Source organism: Excalfactoria chinensis, chromosome 22 (assembly GCF_039878825.1).
Source record: "Excalfactoria chinensis isolate bCotChi1 chromosome 22, bCotChi1.hap2, whole genome shotgun sequence".
NCBI classification, from domain to species: domain Eukaryota; kingdom Metazoa; phylum Chordata; class Aves; order Galliformes; family Phasianidae; genus Excalfactoria; species Excalfactoria chinensis.
This window is the reverse complement of record NC_092846.1, coordinates 2,068,540-2,084,635: the sequence shown is the minus strand read 5'-3', so window position 1 is coordinate 2,084,635 and position 16,096 is coordinate 2,068,540. Positions and strand designations below refer to the sequence as shown.

Genomic DNA, 16,096 nt, shown 5'->3' with positions numbered 1-16,096 from the left:
CAGGAATCCAAACACAGACTTACTGGCGACTTAACCCAACCTAACCCAACCCCAACCCAAATCCTGCCAACCATTCCAATCCCACCCAACCCCAATTGCCTCCCATTCCAACCCAAATTCCATTCAACCCCATCCCAATCCCACCCCCAACCCAAATCCCATCTGATCCCATCCCAATTCCAACCCCAACCCATTCAGACTCCAACCCATCCCAACCCTAAGCCCCATCCCAGTCTCACCCCTAACCCATCCCCAACCTAAATCCCACCCAAACTCAATCCCAACCTCAACCTCATCCCATCGAACCCAAATCCCATTCATCCCCATCCCAATCTCACCCCTAACCCATCCCCAACCTAAATCCCACCCAAACTTAATCCCAACCTCAACCTCATCCCATCGAACCCAAATCCCATTCAACCCCATCCCGATCCCAACCCCAAAACCCACCTCGACCTCCAACCTAAATCTCATCCCATCCCAATCCCAACTCAAATCCCATCTGACCTAATCCCAACCCCATCCCAACCCCCCAGACTGGAGCTCCCTCCTTCCACACACCCTCCTTCCCAGCGCAGCCCCCGAAGGATCCCCACGTCTCCCTCGATTACCTCCCTCCACATCTCTGAGCTATAAATAGGGGCAGCCAGGCGACGCGGGCAGACGCACATGGGAAGGATCCACCCCAACCCTGTGTCACAGCAGTGTTAGCGGGCACAGAGAAGGGCTGCAAAGCACAAAGCGTGTGCGTGTTGAGGGGGGGGGAAGGTTGCTATTTTTTGCTGGAAGGGGTATAAAAATAACAGCTCTGTTTTTGGAAATGAGCCCATCCTCAGGAATCAGGCCCAAGAAAAGGAGCTGCTCCCCCCACCAGGTCATGCTGGGTGATGGAGGAGCACTGAATGGAGGGTGATGGTCTCCAGGTGCAGCGTTAGGTTGGGGTGAGCCCGTGCTGATGGTGATCTGCAGGGAATGGGCTCCTTGCTGGGCAATAAGGGATGATGTCTGGGTCCAGACACCAACCTGCTCTGTGCTGGTGGGAGACGAGCAGCAGAGCTTCATGCTCAGCACTAATTGCACCTCCGAGCTTGTCCCTACCAGCCTAAAACATGCAGAGCAAAGGGCTGTGGGCAGCAAACCCCAACCAAACCCCTACTCCAAGCCAGAGCCTCATTAAGGAACCTGCTCCCTAACACCAAACAAACACCTCCACGATGCAACCCGTCAGCTTCAACACTCAACTCCAGGCTCTTCCATTCTGCCTGAGCTCCCAGCGGCGACAGGGACAGCACAGGGTGAGCAGGACCCCATGGAGACCCTCCCCATCTCATTGCCACCCCCAGCACTCCTCCCACTGCTGCCACCCTGCGGCCGAACCCCACAGCTGCACACACACACCGCATCACTCAGCACTGTGACCCCCAGAGCAGCCCATCCTGCTCAGCACAGAGGGAAGGCCAGCACTTATCAAAACTCTTATTTATTCCAAACACCTCGAGATTATCTTTTCCCCCTCCCACCCCCCCCCGACCCTTCCCTCTCTTCTTCAATCAACCAAAATACTTTACATTTGCTTTAAAAAAGAAATCCAGCATCGGCTGCTGTACAGCTCCCAGCCTCCTGACCAGCCCCAAGCACACACAGCTTCCAATTCCACCCCCCCCACACCCCCTACTATTGCTATAACTTAATGTATAAAATCCATCCTCGCAGCACCTCCCTTCCCAGTGCAGGTACCTGGAAGGCAACACAGAAACAGAAGACGGGGCACCTGAGAAGACACGGCTCTGGGAGCCCTCGGCCTTTCCCCGCTGTGGTTTGGGGCTGGGAAGCAGCTGCCCGAGTTGGGGCTGATGGCAGGAGGAGGCACCCGTGGGCTCCACGATCCCACTGGGCCCCAATGGAGCCATCAGCTCCGTGCCTTGTCCTTGACCAGCAGGGCTGTGTGTTGGCCTCCACTGGACACAGCCAGGACCAGGCGGTTCTCCAGTTGTTTCCCTGTCATCTCCACGGGGCTCCAGACGTCCTCCTCTTCGCCGGTGCCCAGCTGGTGGTTGGTGCCCATTCCCCATGCGAATGCCCGTCCTGCAAAGGAGGTGATGTGAGTTTGGGCAAGGGGGGTAACCAAAGGCTTCCAGAGGGGTAGGTTGGGTAGGGGGGAGAGGAGGAAGGAGGCATCTGGGCCTCCCACAGAACGCTGTTTTATTGCATGGGCTGCCTTAAAGCCAGCGCTTTGCCCCCAAGGAGCAATGCAAACACACCAACGTGCTGCCTGTCCTCACACCAAATCCTTCCTGCAGCTGCAGGCACTGCATACAGCCCACAAGGAGCTCCCATGGCAGTAAGGCCATGGCTCAGTTCTCTGAGCAGCCCCACTGGGCTCTGCCCATAAAAACACATTGAGCAGCTGCTGCCCCTGGGCTGGGGGCTGCCTGGGGGCAGAGCTGAGTCCCAGCCCAGTGTGTGATGGAGCTCTGGGAAGGGATGGGCTGGGAGAGGTAGAAGGCCCCCAGCACTCACCATCACTGCTGACAGCATAGCCCACCGATGCACCGCACGCGACAGAAGAGATGCTGGGGAGGTCTGGGATGACGGTGGGTGTGCTCTTCTCCTCTGCCCCTTCCCCAAGGCCCAGCCGGCCGTACTCAGCCCTGCCCAGGCTGTAGGCTTTACCTGGGGAACGACAGAGAGCAGGAGTGGTGGAGTGAGGAGGGCAGGAACCACAGGAGGCTGGAGGGCTGCGGCCAGATCCTTCCTGCCCCAGGTCTGGCAGCCCCTCCATCCCACTTGTACTCACCCTCTGAGTCCACGCAGATGGTGTGGTGCTGCCCACCAGAGAACCCGATCCAGGACTTGGTGGAGTTCTTAAAGGATGTCAGGTTCTGTGGGGAGAAGCAGGGCTCGGTGTCCTGGGTCCCTGCAGGGTGAGATGCACAAAGCCCAGCATATAAGGCACGGGCACCGAGCCATCCTCACAGCGCTGACCCCACTCACACAGCCCAGCAACTGAAGGGGCTGGGAACCAAACCCAGAACCTCAAGTGTGATTTCCAGATCCCTTATGTCCTGCAATGGGCACTGGGGATGCATAGTGGGCTCAGGGCCTTCTGGAGCCCCACCAAAGGAGGGAGAACTGCAGGGATGCAAATGAAACTCACCCAGCTGGTGGTAGTTGGAGAGGCCGAACCCATAGATGTGTCCTTCCCGTGTGATGGCAAAGGTGAAGTAAGCCCCACAGAAAGCATCTTGGAAGCGCATCTTGCCTTTGCCTCTGACAGGGACACGTTGGGGGACCAGCAGGCGCTCTGGGGACAAGAAACAAGGCATCATAAGAGAGCTTCCTCTGCCCAGAGCCCATTGACACACAGCCTGCTCGCTGCAGCCCCCAGTGTTTCTGAGCACCAAAACCACTCACGCAGCCCCTTCCGTCCTCCTCGGTTGGAAAAGAGCGCAGGCACCCTGCCCAGCTGGCCCTGCTCGCCGCAGCCACACGTGAACAGCTCGCCATCCACCGTCAGCATCACCAAGTGGTCGTTCCCTGCAAGGAGAAGCAGGAGCTGAGCGCTGCAGTCACCCCCCAGAGCCCACCAAGGGGACACCCCACGTCCCAGGTCCCATCTGTCCAAGCTTTGCAGGATTCTGTGGCCTCTGGATCACTGGACACACCTACGATCTCCTCCTGATGGAGGTTCCCCATTGGAAGCTTTCACTGCGTGGTTCAGAGGAAGCCCCCAACCTCACCTGGATCCTGGGCAAACTCCCTGGTTGCTCTGTTTGGCTTCCCCACATCTAGACAGGGTGAGTGCCCTGACCCCGTGCTGTGCCAGGGCAGGAACTGCAAAGCGTTCTCAACCAACCGGGAAGCTAAACTGTATAGAATAACTCCTAACTAACAGTAAAACATGTTAATAATCCACCCTATCTGAGTTTAAACCACCACAGGGGCTAGAGCAGACACAGAAGCCCATCGTTTCACCCAGCTCAGCACAGCTAAATAGGGAAGGAACTCTCCGGACCTTCGCCCCTCACCCAAGGCAGAACAGCCTCCCCCGTGTGAGCCCTTTGCTGACCTGAGGCAATCTTAACAACGGGTACATTGAGCTGAAGCAGTGCAGGTATGGTGCTCTTCTTCATGGGCTCCAGCAGCCCGATCACCCCGTTGTTATCCTGGGTGGAAAAGAGACGATGGGTGCACACATATGAGTCGCTGATGTCATCCAGCAACCAGCAGCACAGCTTCCAACACACACACAGCCAACGTACCCGGAACGAACCCCAGATGAAAACCCTGCCGTCGTCCGTCAGCGCGGCCGTGTGGCTGTCCCCTGCAGAGACCTGCACCACGTTCTCCTGCAGCTCCACGGCTCCAGGGCTGCACTCTGAGCCTTCCTCCGAGGTGTCTCGCCCGAGGGCGCCTTCGTCATTGCAGCCGAAGGTGTAGATCTATAAAGAGAGGGATGTGGTTATGATGGGACACGGGAACACCAAAGGATGCACGCGAAGCCAAGGAACCCACCAGGCTGAATAACCTCCAAGGTCCAAAGCATCACAGAGACCATCCAGGTGCTCTGGGGAGGGAGGCTGCAGCCCCACACGTGCAGAGCGAGGCATGATTCAAGCCCTGCTCCTGGACACAGCCGAGCTCCCTATGCTTGCAGGGGACCCTCAGCCCCCCACCCAGCTCCCCAGTGGCCCCCATAGCGCACTCACTCTGCCCGTCTCGCTGAGGCACACGGTGTGCATCCCTCCTGCCTCCACCTGCACCATCAGCTCCGGCAGCTGCACCAGGGCCGGCTTCTTCCTCTCCATCACCTCCTGCCCCAGGCCCAGCTGCCCGACGTCCCCCTGACCCAATACGAGCACCAGGCCGGGCTGAGTGCGATGAGACGGGTGGCTGACTGAGGGCAGAAAGGACAGATGGAGCCGGAGGGGAAAATGGAAGAGGGATGATGAGGAACCTGCCACGGGGTTGGTGTTACCTTTGAGCTTCTTCCTTTCGGGAGATGGCTCCAACGCGAGGCTTTTCTTGGCAGCACGTTTCGCAGACATGTCGGATGGGATCTGAGCAATGAAAGCTGCTCTGTTCAGGCCTTGCCCAGCCGGCAGGGCAGCTGTTGCTCGGCTATCCTGGAGACAAACCCTGCTTGTCCCCAGCCCGGCTCTCACTGTGTTACAGCACCGCGGCTGGAATCAGCCTCCGATCTCCACTCCAGCCTTAAGAGAACACACATCACTGCTTCACCTTATATCCCACCCTGCAGAAACACACCCGGCATCCCAACCAGCCCCACCACTGCACGGCTCGGGAGGTGGAAGCTCCATTGGGGCAGCCTGCACCCCGTTCTCATCCAGCATCCCATTCCCATCCCGCACCCCGTTCCCATCCCGCACCCCGTTCCCGTCCAGCACCCCGTTCTCATCCAGCACCTCGTTCCCATCCAAGCACCCCGTTCCCGTCCCGCACCCCGTTCCCATCCCGCACCCCGTTCCCATCCAACACCCCGCACGTCCCGTGGCTGTATGTTTCCAGCCCCGCTGTCCCCACCCCGCAGAACTTAGCCCAGACTCCGCAGGCTCCGCTCCCAGCCCCGTAACCCGCGTGTGGCCGCGGATTCGAACTTCCCGCTCGCCCTCCCCCCACCCCAAACTCCAGCACTTCCCCACCCCACGTGGTGCCGCGCAGGCCCGGCCTTCTCCGAGCACGAGCGGACGGTCCGAGCGGCTCCGGGAGCGTCACGGCCACGCGGAGCCCCCCCCCTTCCCCTCCTTCCTCCGACCCCCTCCCCCAGCCCCTCTCCGTGCCCCCCCCGCCCCCTTAGAGCCGCGCACCCACCTCCGCCGCTCCGCCGCCGCTCCCGGCCCCGAGCATGCGCGGAAGCACGGCGGGCGGCACAGCGCCCCCTGGCGGCGACGGGATCCGGGACCGCCTCCTCGGGACACGGGAGCGTCCCTCCCATCCCGGGGCAGCTGGGGGGGGATCTCAGCATAGAGGAGCCTAAAAAGCCCCCAGACCCCGCGCTAAGACGCTCAGTGCCCGGCCGGTACTCGCACTTGATCGCCCCTTCCCCCCCCCGGCCGATACAGCGCTCCATAGGGGTCGGTTCCCCTTCACCCCCCTCCAAGCGGTTTCCCATTTAAAGCCCACCGCATCCCCCCCCCCATTACAGTACCACAGCCGGGCTGCTCCCCGAGCCACGTGTGGAAACCTTCCCATCAAACAAAGCTACTTACGGTCCGGTTCCGGACGTTCAATGGTCCAATAAAAAGCAGCCAACGGGTATAAAAGCAGCCGTTAAGTCCTTCACTTAACAGAGGGAAACAAGGCCTAAGTACGCTTACCACGAATCGCTTGTTATCCTTAGAACAGGCCCAACAACCCCCCCCTAAACCCCCCATGGCCCACTCAGCCCCACAGCAAGCAGCACTGCTTGCAAAGGGCACCGAACCAGCACTTACCGGGACCAGAACACAGGTAGCATTAAACACGGCACAGCCATGAGCTCCCAGTACCAGCCCCCATCATCTCCTAAGGAGGGGGGTGGGCAACCCAACCACACGGAGCCCAAAACAACCGCTTATTCAGGAGCCCCCAGAGCATAGGAAATAACCACACAGCAGCAGCGTTTTCAAGTCATTTATTTGGCAGGCACTGATAAAAACACATTAGAAATGCAGATCTCCCCATGTGGACACACAGCACAACATCCCCCCCAGCTGCAGCCCCTCATCACTGCTCCTTCCTCAGCCTCCTGGTTGGCTGGAGGAGCACACAGGCGTTGCTTAAAGATCTGCTGGTCCCAGCTGGTTTAACGAGGCACCCACCTCACACCAACCCCAAGTGCAATGAGAGGCACCTCTGGATCAGCGCCGCTTGGGAGGCCACGGAGCAGGAAGGGACACGAAGCTCATGGCCTGACAGCCCTGAACAGCCCCTTCCACGCTGCTTTAAACTCCATTGAGCAGCCTGGATGTCACACCTCACATCCAGCCACCTCTGGCCACTCACGCTGTGCTCAGTGCTGTGCTCAGTGCATACTCACCTCACTGCACAGACTCAGCTGCTGCCGTTCAAACTCCGGATCTCCAGCGTCTGCACCGACAAAAGCATCAAGAAAACTTCATTACTTTAAAGCCCCAAATGGGTTTTACACCTTTTTACACGGCAAGAAGCACACGATTTGTTCGGCTATCCCATTAGAGATGTGTTCATCGGTTACAGCACAGCCACGTGCTCCCATTGCATACCTACCCCCCCCCCAGCATTCCACCCCACAGCGCTATGGGGCTGACCCACAGCAAACCCCCCTTAACAACGTGCCCCATGGCTGCTCAGTACGGATGTTTCCTGCATGGTTTATCTCCTCTGTCACTGCCCGAGGGGCTCAGAGAAGCAGTAGGAATATGCAGGCTGCAGACACGAGGCCCGGCTTGTTCTCCAACGATGTGGAAGGGGAATATACGTCTCGGGCCCGAAGGCCTACGCTCCCGTGCGCCACGCGGACAGAGCCGAGAGAGAGCTACTTCTCCGGATGCCCTCGTTGGGTTGAGGCTGTTTTCATGTCCCCCCCTCTCCTCCCCAGCCCCGTTTCCATCCACATAAGCGGAGCGCAGCGATACTCACAGCGGCAACAGGCGGGGTTAGGCCGCAGGGCAGCACGACCAGCCGGCCTAGGGGAGAAGAACGCTTGTGAGGGCCAGCTGAGCCAGGAGTGCGGGCCCTCCCAGCCAGCATAGCCGCCACAGCGCACAATGAAGCAGAAAATAGGCTGAACATAACAAAGAAAAGCCAGGCCAGCCTAGGCCGCACCCCGCCCCACCTCCCCCTCCCGCTGACCTGCACACGCCGCCGCCCGCCGCCTGAAGAGAGCGAGCACCGCGCGGCGCCGCTATTTATAGAGCGGGAGGGGGCGGGGCCTAACCGCGCAGGCGCGACGAGCGCAACGCAGAGGGCCGTGTGCAGAGCGCGGGGATTGGCTGCGCGGCGGAAGCGAGCGTGCGCGTGCGCAGTGGGAAGGCGGGAACGGCGGTTGCGTTCCTGAGGCGGCTCCACACACGCGCACAAAGATGGCGTCCGAAACGGAACCGAACCGGCTGTTTAAACAAACAATAAAAAACCAAACTCCTAAAATACTTTTATTCAATAATTAAAATCTGTTTGAGGAGACAGATATACAACGCGAATGATTGTAGTCTACAGCCGTACTGTACACGGGGAAGCTGTGAGGGCCGCGGCCTACCGTAGGCCTTGGCACCGTGAGGCCCTGCCCGGCCCAGGCCTTCCCCTTCCCACGGGCCTGCAGCGCTGCGATCCTCCCTTCATGCCCAGTGCCGTCAGGTGGGTTTGTGTTGTGCACGGTAACAACGATTTTAAGGTCACTTTTTGAAAGCTCCCGCCCACACAGTGATAAACCATCAAGTTTCCAGTAGGTTTTTTGTTTTTTTTTGCTTGTAAAAAATGAGACAAGGCAAATATTCAACCCTGATTTGGGAGAGTAAAAAGAAACAACCAAACGTCTGAGAGGAAGCTGCAATCAAAAAGCACTGACTGCTATCACAGCTTCCCCAACTCAAAGAGTTCTTAAAAGGCAACAGTCATTTCCCGGTTCTGTGAGCACAATTACCTCAATAAGATCCATTCGCATCACAGCGAGTGTGAGAGAGTGGGGAGGGAACGTTTCCTACCTCTGTGTTTTCTTTTTTTGTAGATTTTTCTCTTTTTTTTTACAAAACAAAACCAAAAAGACTCAGCATATGTTAATTTCTATACAATTCCCTTCCAGGACAACAAACCGTTGGTCAGTAGTGATTCAGGACATGAAAAGATAACGACAGACGGAAGCAAAGCCATAAAACAACGAGGCTGATGTCAGTTGTCTGCCAGGACAGTGTCTGCACGGGGCTCTGCACCCAGCAAATCTATACACGTGCCCTCCTAGAACATCTGCCCTCCGTTCCTCGGCTCAACGGCACCAGAGCTGCCAGCTGGTTTTTCTCCTCTTGCTAAGGAGGAGGAAACAAAAGGGTTGCTCCCAATACGTGCAGCTGAGAACTGGGCCTGGCACAACAGGAAGGGAGCTGGGGGAGGAACCGTTTGCTTGTGTGTGCACGGTCTGGCAGGGATGCTGGAGCCAGAAGAGAGGCGTATTGCTGAGCTGCACGAGGTATAGTGTTCAGTTCCAGCCTGATGGCACTCGAGACGTGTTTGTTCCAGTGAAATGCTACATTCAGACAGGATCCCCCTTTCCCTGGCTGAAAGCCCTTTTCTGGATACGTTTTGAAGGCAAATGTTGGAAGAGTCGAGGTTGTGCCCTCGCTGTATTGCCCAGGTGAGGGATGCAGAGAACTTCCAGTCCTCTTGGGTCTCTTGTTCCCTCTTGGAAGATTATGGTCGGTGGTACCTAAAAGCCAAGTGAAAAAGCCAAGTGTCATCCTTGGAACTTGGGTTAAGCACTGATTGAAGGCATTACAGACTGCTAAAAAAGCTGTTACATCCAAAGTTTTCATCTGCCTTACAAAGCTCTTGGGCTCTGCTAACACAGCTCAGCCATGGGGGGGGCACGATGCACATATTACTTCTATCTTTTTCCTAGATAAGCTGGGCATATGGAGCCTAAAAGCAGAATCTCAGCATTCCACAGTCCTTGAGGAGGTGCAGCACACCCTGCTAAGGTTGGTACTATAGGCGCTGTAATGGTATGTGCTCACTCACCGTGTGAACTGCTTGCTCTCCTCATGGACTTCCATTTCACAGCTCTTAAACTCGTTTAGCTCCTTCCTGATGGCAGCCTGAAAGAGAAGAGTGAGAGCTGTTATCTCCTGTTATCTCCTATCCCCCATTTTAAGTGAGCTTCAGACATGGCAGGGAGGTGGCTGTGGCTCCAGCATTCCTGCTCTGGGCTGACCTGTATCACCTTTTGCTGGTAAAGTGAAGAGTTACAGCAGATCTTAAACATAAGCCTGAATCCCTCAGCATCTTTTTGGTAGAGGAAGGAGCTCAGATTGCAGCAGCCACTCCCACCTTTCGCAGTCACTTCACACCAGGCTGTTTAACCTGCTCCACCTCCTCTGCAACCAGGGCTGGGCAGTCCCCATACCAGCCAGGGAAGGTGAGAACAGGTATCTTCCCTGCCAGCTTGTCTAAGCCTCCTTCAGACTGTGAGGAACCATTCTCCTCCAACCAACACCCCATACCCTGCATCCTCTTATATCATCACTCAGAAGCCACTACAGGGCAGACGTGAGGCTCTGTGTCCCCTTGGAGGGGACAGGAAGCAGGGCTGAGTCCAGCACACAAGGACGAAGGTGAACTGGTGGTAGAAGGTGGGGGTGCCAGAGGTGGAAAGAATGGAACAATTCACCTTGGCTCTCACCCTTTTGTCTGGGACATCTGCTCTAACTGCCCTTCCCCGGGGCCAGGGCACTCCCCATTACCTTATCAGCAGGTGTAAGCTTTGTCCATGGCTTATCTGCTCTCCGGTCATAGTCTTGAGCATCAGTTACTTCCACATACTCGTTGAACCTCAGGATCTTCCTGGCCTGCAGCTCTGCTACTGTAGGCCTTTGGCTAAGCTGAAGACAAGAATGAAAATAGTTTGTTTGCCTTGTCCCCAGAGCAGCTCAGGACCAGTCACACCATGCACAGCAAAGAGCAGCTCCCTCACTGGTCCTGGGCCACAGAACTGAGCTCCTGCTCACTGTGACACTGGCATTCATGGGAAGCTTTTCCCCAGCAATGAGTAACAGCAGTGTGTAACCTAGGCACCATAGCTAAAGCAGCTCTGCACAACTTCTCTCCAGCTGTTGTTACTTTGGAAATGGATTTCGAGGAGCCTGATGTGAACATCACAGCCACTGAATGATGGTTCTATGGGCAGGCCTGCATCCCTTTCAAGTACCAGGTGCCAAATTTAGTTCTCATCTAGCTTGTTACACTTGATGCCAGCTCAAATCTGTCAGCGCCAAACCTGCTTGTGGTGCCAAGAGCTCTGACAACCCACATTCCAAAGTCACCGCGGTCAGAGGGCGCTGGGGACAATTACACAACAGCCTCGTGACTTCAGCCCCAGCCAGGCACCTCACGGCCACCACCAACCCCGACAGCTCTGCCAGATGGCCATCGCAGCACGAGAGCCAGCAGTACCTTTCTGGTCAGCCTGCGTTTGATCTCTCGCTTCTCAGCCTGACGGTCAGCTTCGTTTTTCGCTGCCAAGTGGAAAAACAAACAAACAAAGGTTGTTTTCCTGTTAGCATCACAGGCTTTGAAAAGTGCCTTCCGTCAATACCTTTCCTCAGCAGCAGCCCACTCAATGAGAGTGGTCTGGTGGGCCTTGACACAGCGTGAATGAGTCATTCTCTCCAGCTCTCTGTGTATTTAAGATTAATGGCCGTACCCTCAGAACCACTCTGCAGATTACTCCTCCCCAAAGCTATTATAGGAAGAGTTTTGAAGAGAAATGCAGTGCAGATAAATATGTAAAGCTTCCTGAACCGACGTTTCCCTTTCCCCAATATGTTTATTTAAAGCTTTTGCAGTAGAAGGTATGGCCAAGAGAAACAGCGCTCACTGAACAATGAACTTTTTGGATCATGAAGTACAATGCTGTAATGTCTGGGCCACAAAGACAAGTCCGGTCCAAACAAAAGCTTTGCTGTGCCATTTCAGAGCAGTCTTAACCAACCTGCACACCTTTCCCTGAGGTGTCAGGCAGAGGATGGGCAGCCCTTCCATAACGGGATGCTTTGAACTGGACTGTGTGCTATCCCTGCTACGGCTTTAGTACAGCGATGTAAGCAAAGCGCAGACCTCCATGGCTACGTTTCAAGCAAACTCCATGTACACTTGGACTAAAATGTCAGATGCAAAACAAGGCAGCTTTTATTTTACCACTCGGAGCCACTAGGGCTGTGCTACTCACGCTGAAGTATGTTCCTCTGCTCCAGTTCTTCTGCTGTGGGCCTCTGACTCAGTCGCCTAAAGAAAAGCATGACAAGTGCATAATGTGTTATCTGCTCATCCATCAGCAGGGGACAAAGACCACCAGCCACTGCTGTCCTGCTTTGGGCTCAACTCCCCTCCACTCCAACAGCAGGTCACTCACAGGTCTAAACCAGGAAGGTGCTGTGGCCTCTCAGAAGCTTAGGGACAACTTCTCAGTGCAGACAGACAGAGGCTAGAATATCAACAGCCCAAGCATCAGCACGCAGCCTGCAGCTGTTCACATCTTTATATGTCAACTGTATTTTACAGTATTTAGCAGTAATATTACTGTAGTCCTTGAGATTCTCCGCTCCCAATGCATTTAACATCTGTAAACAGCCCTGTTAGGAGACATTGCTCAACTGCTCTGCTCCAGGTGAGACTTCCAGCCTTGGTAGCTGAGGGAAAAGCAACACTGAGCCTCCAGCCCTGACCCAGAAGCACTGCCCAACCACCTGCCATGCTCCAACAGAGGCTGCTAAGACAAGCAGCAGCTTGTGCCCATGGTTCACACACACAGCACCCTCCTCCATTCCTCATACCTGATCAGCGTCGTCCCGATCTGCTGCCGAATTTCATTCCACTCCTCTTTGCTTTTCCGAGGGAAGACAATCTTTTCTTCCTGCACTGTGGTGGTGTTCCCCAGCTTTATAGCTAGCGTGTCTTTCCTCTTCACTTTGTTAGCCAGCGTGCCTGCGGAGTGGGAGAGAGGTAGGATGGGACTGAAGACTGCAGTGCCTGAGAGCAGTGAAGGGAGCCACTGGCAGTTGTGCTCCCCCTAAGGCTTGCTTTCCCAGCTTGCTACAGCTCCCAACTTGCTGGGTCTGATCACTACAGCAACAGCCAGCATCCCTGTGCAATGCCCCTCCAGCTGAAGGGGTGGGACAGCACAGGTCACCTGCAGCTAGATGGGGATCAGCAACCTGCAGCTGGTGTGGGAGCATCTTGTCAGATGAGCGTACAGGTTTGGCTGCCACAGGCTTTGAAAAGGTAGGAGAGAGGACACGTGATGCATCATGAAACCAAGAGCCAGCTGCTTTGAAGCACTGTGTGAACTGCTCTTTGATACTGAGCTTAATACAGCCAGGCACGAGCTCAGCAGAGGAAAAAAAAAAGGACAGCTGCAATGTCAAAGCCTTACTGTTATGGCTTTCATCTTCTTCCTCATCCTCCTCATCATCTTTGTACAGGATGGGCCCCTCCGAGTCAGAGTCACTCATCCCTTCCTCTCCCTCCTGCTCCTCCGGCAAGACCTGGGGTACCAGCATTGGGATGACGGTGATGGACGGCACGTCCCCGATATACACACGTGGGCCTGAATTCTGCTCCTCTTCCTGGACCTCCTCTTCCTCTTCCTCATCGTCTGGACTAACGAGAAGCACACTATTACATTTCTTAGCATGCCCCACTGGTAATGCCCTGTTGACTCCACTCAAGCCCAAGAAGCTGAGCAGGAGGAGCAGCTCCAGCCTTGCAATCCCCCACCATCCCCTCTCCCACAGCACAGAGTAGAGGCCAGCAGCACTGCAGAAAAACAGCCCTCTCAATACCCAGCCCAGGGACTTTCGAGTTCAACTCTGTTATAACACAGGACTTCTCCCACTTCTGTTTGGCAAAAGGAAAGACTAAATAAGCCACAAAATGGATTAAATCCAGGACCCTGTTTTGTCTTAGTGCAATTAAAGACAGGCCAGATTCCTGGCATCAGCCTACGCTTGTACTCTGGAATACATTTCCCTTTGTGAAATTCCAGAATCAGGGTTAATTTCATGAGAAGATGTATCAGGTTCCTAAGAGACCGAAATGGATTCAGCCAACAGGCAAAATGGCTGCGAACGAAGCAGCCAGCCCAGCACACAGGCTCTCACCATCACAGCCCCATGGTGAGAGCAGTGTGCCTTGCTGTGAACCATCACCATGCAACAGAGCTACTCACACTTTCAGCATCTCGATGGTGACCGGCAGGGACCTCGTCCTGCCCAGCGTGCCGTTGTCCTCCCCGAAGCCATCGTTCTCAAAGAGCAGAGAGTGAGCTCGATGGGAGCCCTCGGCAGGGGGGGTGACGGGCAGGGGACTGGCCAGGGCCTGCTGGATCCGGATGTGCAAAGGGATCTGGGGCAGCCGGGGCAGCCCAGGAGGTTCGCCAAAGCCTTGCTCTGCCGTCCGCTTCGACACCTCCAGGGACCTGAAGTCTTTGGGAGGAGGGGGGGCCTCCTTGGGCAGGTCCAGGGAGCGGGGGGCATCCAAGATAGGGGTGGAGTTGGGCAGGGGCATGCGTGGAGGCTCCGGAGGGATGTGTGTGGGCAGCGGTGGGGATGGTGAGGGCGGTGGGTACGTGGGTGCCATGTGCATCGGCAGCAGTGTGGGACGGCTCGCTGTCACTGTCCGGTCACCTGGGGGCTTGGAGGGGAGGGCTGCCTCCGGTGGGTTGGTAGGCAGGAGGCCTCTCTTCGGTGGGAGAGGAGGGGAAGGCTTGGACAAGCCTGTGCCACTGTTTATTGCTTGAGAAAGTTCCGCTGAAAACAAAAGAAACACAAAGGGTGTTTTTGCTTTGCTAGCGTGGAACAAGCACAGCAAAGCACTCGGGTGCCAGAAATGAGCAGATTGCAAGCCTCTAGTTTGTCCTTGCAGCAAAGGTGAGAGTTGGGAGAGCAGCCAGAATCAAGAAGGCTGGGAGAGGTCTGGACATCCTGCTGCTTCGGGGAAAACAGCAGCAGCCCTCCAGTGACAGCAGATGGAGCTCGACCTGATCCAGCTCTGCCTCAGCCAAGGTACGCAGAGCACTTTGCGGCTGTATTCACAGTGCTGTTTGCAAAGGGATCTGAGACAACCACGGCACCACAGGCTCCACCTGTGTTAACACAACCTTCGCACATTCAACAGCTTCGGGGAAATCTCACCTGAAGGCAACAGTCAGCAGAACTGCGGGCAGCAAAGCGCTCTCCTCCTGTCCCCTCACCTGCCAGACCCAGCCCAGGAGTACCATGCCACCTGCAGGTGACACGTCGGAGCGGTGGCCCTAAGAAGGGGCTGGAGGAACCACAAGAGGGTGCTGCGAGCAGGGAGCGCTGCGCCGAGATAAGGCTGCATAGCTGCAGAGAGGTGAGCACATTTTTGGGATGTTTTGCATTTTTAGACTTTCCTCTTGTAGATTAAGAGTCAGATTGTGCAAAACACCGAGTGCCTTCAGCTCCCATCAGCCTCAGCTCAGTGGGTTTCAGGATCCCCTCAGCAGTGCTCCAGGCTTGGTGGGACCAGGCTCCAGTCTCTCTTAGGAAGGGAAAGACTGGTTTTGAAAGGGATGGAGCGGTTGGCAGAAGGAAGAGGAGATGGAGAAGGGTCAGGTGCCACTCAAAGCATCCCCTCCATGAGCAGAGCCCCCTGTATCGACCGACACAGCTGCTGCCCCAGCCCTAAGCCTTGCTTTCAGCTCCTGCATGCCTGGAGTCACAGCGTGCATCAGAGACCAGCAGAGAGCTCTCAAAGCCAATTCTACTGCTGCTGTTGATCCACAGCAACATAACAAGGCTTGCACTGCAGTGACAGCACACACGCTGCAGTTCCTGCCCATGATGCAGGGAATGCACAGCCCTGCAGAGAGCTGCAAGACCTCTCTGCATCTGCATTTGCACCCAGGGCCAGTTGCTCCCCTCCTTGCCTCTGCAGCCCATGTGTGGGAGAGGGCTGGGGCTGAGCACAGGTTTGACAGACTGCTGTCTTCAGCCACATTTTTTGTACCACAAGAACCTCCTGCAATTAGCACCGGGGCATTTCAAATACCACCTCTGATGTGTGCAAGCAGCTTAAAGAAAACAAGAAAGTATTTCATCAAGCGCTCAGGCAAGGTCAGACTAATCAAGCTGGTCTGGCATACAGGAGTGTTTAATACCATACCAAGGTTGCTTGCAAAACCTGCTAGAGCAAGAAGCCCCAAACAGAACAGAGGGATGCAGCCCGTGCTCTGAGCAGTGGCTCAGGCTACTTGACATGAGGCAGGCTCCCAGCATTGCCTCCCCAACCACACCTGGGTAACGCCTCCAGTTTCTGTGATAGCAGTGCAGATGTGTCTCACTGATTGGCCCAGGAGCCTCCCTGCTAACCTGCACTAGCTGACCCAACC

The 16,096-nt window shown here is 55.9% G+C and overlaps 2 protein-coding genes, 1 long non-coding RNA gene and 1 other non-coding gene across 11 annotated transcripts in view; all 4 read right to left on the bottom strand.

Annotated features, from left to right (window-relative positions):
• Positions 1–1,467: 1,467 nt before the first annotated feature.
• Positions 1,468–5,188, bottom strand: RCC1 (regulator of chromosome condensation 1). The gene is made up of 9 exons (XM_072355583.1): positions 4,979–5,188; positions 4,710–4,897; positions 4,263–4,442; positions 4,070–4,166; positions 3,415–3,537; positions 3,158–3,304; positions 2,798–2,917; positions 2,521–2,673; positions 1,468–2,085 (listed from the first exon to the last, which is right to left on the bottom strand). The coding sequence occupies exons 1-9, from the start codon at positions 5,046–5,048 to the stop codon at positions 1,910–1,912; spliced, it is 1,254 nt and encodes a 417-aa protein (XP_072211684.1). The 5' UTR covers positions 5,049–5,188; the 3' UTR covers positions 1,468–1,909.
• A 1,430-nt stretch (positions 5,189–6,618) lies between these two features.
• On the bottom strand, positions 6,619–7,854 carry LOC140261802 (uncharacterized). The gene is made up of 3 exons (XR_011905772.1): positions 7,834–7,854; positions 7,621–7,667; positions 6,619–7,089 (listed from the first exon to the last, which is right to left on the bottom strand). It is a non-coding gene; the product is annotated as an uncharacterized lncRNA (long non-coding RNA).
• LOC140261866 (small nucleolar RNA SNORA73 family) lies at positions 7,336–7,541 on the bottom strand. The gene has a single exon (XR_011905779.1). It is a non-coding gene; the product is annotated as a small nucleolar RNA SNORA73 family (small nucleolar RNA).
• A 595-nt stretch (positions 7,855–8,449) lies between the features above and the next one.
• Positions 8,450–16,096, bottom strand: part of PHACTR4 (phosphatase and actin regulator 4) — a 36,226-nt gene continuing 28,579 nt past the window's right edge. For all 8 annotated transcript variants that reach the window (XM_072355246.1, XM_072355247.1, XM_072355248.1 and 5 more), the window contains 8 exons: positions 13,913–14,492; positions 13,118–13,344; positions 12,519–12,669; positions 11,915–11,970; positions 11,140–11,201; positions 10,431–10,568; positions 9,709–9,785; positions 8,450–9,397 (listed from right to left, as the gene is read on the bottom strand). In XM_072355246.1, the coding sequence (XP_072211347.1) occupies positions 9,382–9,397; positions 9,709–9,785; positions 10,431–10,568; positions 11,140–11,201; positions 11,915–11,970; positions 12,519–12,669; positions 13,118–13,344; positions 13,913–14,492 (1,307 nt within the window). In that variant the 3' untranslated portion in view covers positions 8,450–9,381. The remainder of the gene's footprint in view (positions 9,398–9,708; positions 9,786–10,430; positions 10,569–11,139; positions 11,202–11,914; positions 11,971–12,518; positions 12,670–13,117; positions 13,345–13,912; positions 14,493–16,096) is intronic.

What these genes read in the sequence shown, in the direction of transcription:
- RCC1 (XM_072355583.1), bottom strand. Translation starts at nt 5,048, where the DNA reads ATGTCTGCGAAACGTGCTGCCAAGAAAAGCCTCGCGTTGGAGCCATCT. An exon ending in CATCTGCGTGGACTCAGAGG is followed by an intron (nt 2,674 to 2,797) that starts GTGAGTACAAGT and finishes GTCGTTCCCCAG; the next exon opens with GTAAAGCCTACAGCCTGGGC. An exon ending in CTATGCTGTCAGCAGTGATG is followed by an intron (nt 2,086 to 2,520) that starts GTGAGTGCTGGG and finishes CCTCCTTTGCAG; the next exon opens with GACGGGCATTCGCATGGGGA.